The 4,878-nt window shown below is 41.9% G+C and overlaps 1 protein-coding gene across 1 annotated transcript in view; it reads right to left on the bottom strand.

The window, feature by feature from the left end:
* Positions 1-1,257: 1,257 nt before the first annotated feature.
* Positions 1,258-4,878, bottom strand: part of cs (citrate synthase) — a 15,313-nt gene continuing 11,692 nt past the window's right edge. The window contains exons 9-11 of the mRNA XM_034877304.1: positions 4,536-4,637; positions 3,371-3,580; positions 1,258-3,281 (exon numbers count right to left, since the gene is read on the bottom strand). Of these exons, the coding sequence (XP_034733195.1) occupies positions 3,111-3,281; positions 3,371-3,580; positions 4,536-4,637 (483 nt within the window). The 3' untranslated portion in view covers positions 1,258-3,110. The remainder of the gene's footprint in view (positions 3,282-3,370; positions 3,581-4,535; positions 4,638-4,878) is intronic.

Consider the following 4,878-nt stretch of genomic DNA (forward strand, 5'->3'; position numbering starts at 1 on the left):
TTCTAACTTATGAAAAGATTGCAATGTACTGACTTATTAAAGGATTAATTTACAGTAGATCAGGTCTACTTTGTACTATATTGGAGTTGGATTTAGGCGTGCACATTGGCTGTAATATTTCATCATATTGCAAAAAATGTTTTTTTGCATACACATTTAATTCGAAGTTGCATTATTGTAGGTGCCAATACTCAAACATTTTCTCAAAAGCATTGGAAAAACTATTTGGGAATTGGAACTATATAGAGTATTATATAACGTCAACCCTCCATCATGTCCACAGTACGTTTCAACATGAACTGTCAGACCGCAGGTGTATCCCAGTGTGTGCTGAATATAAGGAGGGAGACGTGTTACCATAACTGGCTGAAGAGTCGCTACAACACATTGCCAACATTTTTGCAGTCCTATCATGTTTTCTGTTGCAAGCTAAAATGTATCTTTGTAAATAATGTGTGTATTTCAGAGCTTTATTTAAATAAATAAATAAAAAGTAGGGTGGAATTTGTTTCTTAGTGTGAAGTTTTTTGGGATTCCTTTTTGGACACATTTAGTCATTTGATCGCAACACTAACTTTATAGTCTTATATTCTCTTAGATGAAGCTTAAGCGGCTTGTTAGGACTGAGGTTTCTTAGCACTGCTTGGCTTTTATGTCACAAACAGTATTTAGTCAGAGGGTGGACACAGGTCTCGGAAAGGCAGCTGACCGACACAAGAAACCAAAGCAGGGGGATGGTATGTGGGCCAGTTATTAATAACAGCACATAGAGATGGGTATTTGGACCTTTGGATCTTCTTTCTTGATCATGTCAATTGTATTTATTACATAAGACTCAGGCCTCACCAGATGTACCTCATCACAAAGGATAATACAGAACTCAATGTATGAGAGGAGTTATGGTATTTAAATATGCACCAAAAATGAATTATCTGATGCTGCATATCTCACCACGAGACACTCTAGATTTACACAGCAAGAATTTTCTCATTAATGGAGAAACTGTTTTGCGGTGTGATCTCTACCTTATAGACATGACAGGAACTTTCATAAAATCCAGAGTTAATCACGTGGACACAATGCAGACCTCGCTCTTCAGAGATTGTGACTGCAGCTCATTTAGAAATACACCATTGGAGTATTCTCCTGAGAGTAAGAGCAAATGGCCTTTATTTTACAGGCACGTTTCCATACCATGAAGAAAATGAGACCAAACAAGTGTTAATAAAACCCTTTATTATTAGGTTTTCCTCAAGTTTATCTTGCCCTTTTGACCCATCCAGCCCCCGCCCACAAGTGTTTCTCTGAATCCGTCAGCACTGAATTCTCCCAGTTATCACATACAACCTTTATGCTCCTCTGATCAAAATATGTCTCTTGGAAAAACCCCACCTCAAAGCGGAACACTACAATAAAACACACCTGAAAAAGCCAGATGGAAGATGGTAGCAGAGCAGAGAGATTTTCACGTCTGAGTGAACTACTGACTAATACGGCGAGCTCACGCGAAAAGAAAGCAGCAAAAAACGTAAAACTACACACAAATGGAGTGTTGACAAACCCAGAAGTTAAGAGCAAGCTTGAAACGTTCAAGTGAAACACCTGAAAAAGCACCTGCCCACAGAGCTAGGCAAGAAATCGTGTATGTACAAGATAGCTGCGTTTTTTTTTCGTTTTTGTTCGTTAGAATTTCAGTTACAAGGTGGTGACCGATGAGACTGAACAGTACCGTGAGACTGGACACTGCTAAACTATGGTAATCATTGTGGTTATCACGAGCAAGTGATCGCTTATACATTCAAGCTATACATATATATACCTATGTACACAAAGTATAAATAAAACCACAAAATTATAGTTTTATACATATTCAACAGCCCAAAAAAAACTAAATACTAAAAAAGGGACACAATCAACCTGGGGGTGGGTTCTTTACTACTACAAGTTAGGAAATCCATTCAAGCAAGTGCTCCTTTTGGAGTAGTTGTTTAAAGCGCTCTCCTGTGGGGATAAAGTAACAAACATATACTCAAAAAGACAGGACTTTGGCAAATACAAAGCCCCCCCCATCCCACTTATGAATTCAAGCTTGCTCTTAAGGACTCACTACAGGCCAATTACAACACCCTTCGCTCAAATCTTTATGATATTGTTACCGTTAATGTACATTCCTCTTCTCTACCAATCACAAGTCCTTTGAGCAGAGAGACCCATTAAAAACAGGAAAGCATGTTAACGAAGAAACATTTCTAAATAGACGAGACAGTTATTTTGATCATAGAGGCTATGCAGGTCATCACTAAAAAAAAAAAAAAAAAAAAAAAAAAAAAACACAAGTTGGGGGAAAAAAGTGGAGACCAAAGATTTAAAGGGGCAGTATCTTTTAACCGATTTTCATGTTTTGGGTGTATATCTCGGACAGCTGGTTAATTATTGTGGTGAGGGCCTTTATTTTAAACTGGAGTGTTCATAAATGGGAGTGAAACCCGTGGATAGACTGGGTGGGGTGACATCTGGGAACATCGCATAGAAGGAACTAAGCGCAGTCTTCATTGGGAGAAGAAAAAGAAAGAAGAGGTTTTGCTTGGGGGATATCCTCTAAAACAAATCCCCGCATTTGCCAAAAGTAGCAAAGGTCGACTCAGGTCTTTCCACTTCAGATCTTCAAACGAGTACAAAGAAAAATCTAATTCACTCCCACGAGTCCCTTTGAATGCCACGGCCTATTCATAGATCAGACCCAGTGCCCAATGACAAACACGCAGGCACTGCACATATGGAAAATCTTAGCAATACCAGCAGACTTAGAATAGTTAGTCTACGATTGGTTACATGTATATGGGTCGCACGTTTTCACCTCTCGTGTTCCTGACGGGGGGAGGGGGGGGGAACTTAACTAAACGCACTCGAACGCTAACGCTGTGACGATTTAAAAAGGCCCTTCTTTTGTGAAATTACATTAAAAGCGTACTGTCTCTTTGAATCCCAGTGAATCCCTGGGTTTTGAAATGACAGGGGGGGGGGGGGGGGGGCAACCTATGTCTGCTTTTTGATGTTTTCCACCTCCTCCCACCCTTCACACTAAGCCCCAGCTGTTTTCAGGTGGTGCTTCAACCGGACTTGGCTCCCACCAGTGTCATCAGTCCATCTGTGCTCATGGACTTGGGGCGCTCCAAGGGGAAGCCCAGGGCTCTACTCCACACCAGCTGAGCCAGCACGCCGAGGGCTCGGGACACACCGAACAGCACAGTGTAGTAATTCATCTCGGTCATCCCGTAGTACTGCACAGAAAGGGGGAAAGAGGGTCAGGTAGGTCGGGATCGGCAGTTGCCCCCGAATGTACGACTGGAAGCCACAGCACGCCTCTTACCTGCAGCAGCACTCCGCTGTGGGCGTCCACGTTGGGCCAGGGGTTCTTGGCCTTGCCCTGCTCCAGGAGCACGTTGGGCACAATCTTGTAAAGCTGGGCCACCATCTTGAACATGGGGTCGTTGGGCAGGTGCTTCAGGGCAAACTCCCGCTGGCAGGTGTAACGCGGGTCGGTCTTCCTCAGGACAGCGTGGCCGTAGCCTGGAACAACCTACGAAGAAAGACGGTAATATTTACCTCAACTTCTGAACCGTGCTAATTCTTGAAATACTACTTGTAATCTTTGCATAGGCGTTTTTTTTTTTTTTTTTAATAACAGCTAAGTGTCAATCCAAAAAAGAACAGAAGCTCTGTGATGTTAGTAAGAACAGATTTAATAGAATAGATAGAAGTCTAAAGTTTTAAATCTTAGGCTATCAAAAAGGCAAAGAGCCCTTATGACTAATACCAAATCTCAATGAGGTACCAATGAATAAATATATTGGTGTCTACCTGGATAGTAAATTAAACTGGGGGAAAAAACACTGATGTTGTATTCAACAAGGATCTGTCAAGACTTCTTCTTCTTTGATATCGGCAAGAAGCTTCATGCTTTTTTATTATCAGGGAATTAGCTAGTGTCCTCTTTTATGCTGGGCTGGCAGCAAATGGTTAAAAACCGGATCAATAAGATTATTATTATCATAAGGCTGGCCGTGCTCCAGACTCACTTCACTCGTCACGGTAGAAAAGAGAACAAGGCCAAGTTTAAAACAGTTCCAGTGTTTTTAACTGACTCAGACGCTCATTCAGCGAGCGACTAAAGATGCCTCCAGGCGGCAGCGGGCAGATTTTTAATTTGCCGATGTGGTCTTTAGATGGAGCCCATTTTCAGCCGTTAATCATGTAATGACGTCTCAAATGGCTCTCCATCGTGTTATTCATTTGATGTACTGCATATTTTGTGTGCACTGGGAATGAAACATATCGTTTGATGTCTGCGTGAGTTGATTTGGTGGAAATTGAGTTTCTACATTGGGGATTAATACATTTTGTTATCTTATGGAGCAAGTCATTCAAAAAAAACAACAACGACAGTATGGTATTTATGACCCCTGACATCCAAACCAGGGTTAAAAAACTGTGTTTATGAGGACCAGACTTGGTTGAGGAATTGGCGTCTTTACCCTTCCAGACTTCAGCGTGTTCCAGATGTAATCCCTCATCTTCTCATCGGACACCTCTCCACCCAACTCCTTCTGCAGGGCGGTCAGCCACACTAGCACCTCCTGTGAGTCGCAGAGATGTCCACATTGAGGAGTTAGAACGGCGAATTTAATAACAACGGTGCATGAAGTCAATACGCACAAAGAACATTCATTCCAAAACAACACAATCATGAAATACTTTACGAGCTTGAAAAAGAGTGCTTTAAGAGCAGGAGTGGAGCGGAAACTGACACACACACACACACACACACACACACACACACACACACACACACACACACACACACACACACACACACAC

This window comes from Etheostoma cragini, chromosome 7, assembly GCF_013103735.1.
Source record: "Etheostoma cragini isolate CJK2018 chromosome 7, CSU_Ecrag_1.0, whole genome shotgun sequence".
In the NCBI taxonomy this organism is placed as follows: Eukaryota; Metazoa; Chordata; class Actinopteri; order Perciformes; family Percidae; genus Etheostoma; species Etheostoma cragini.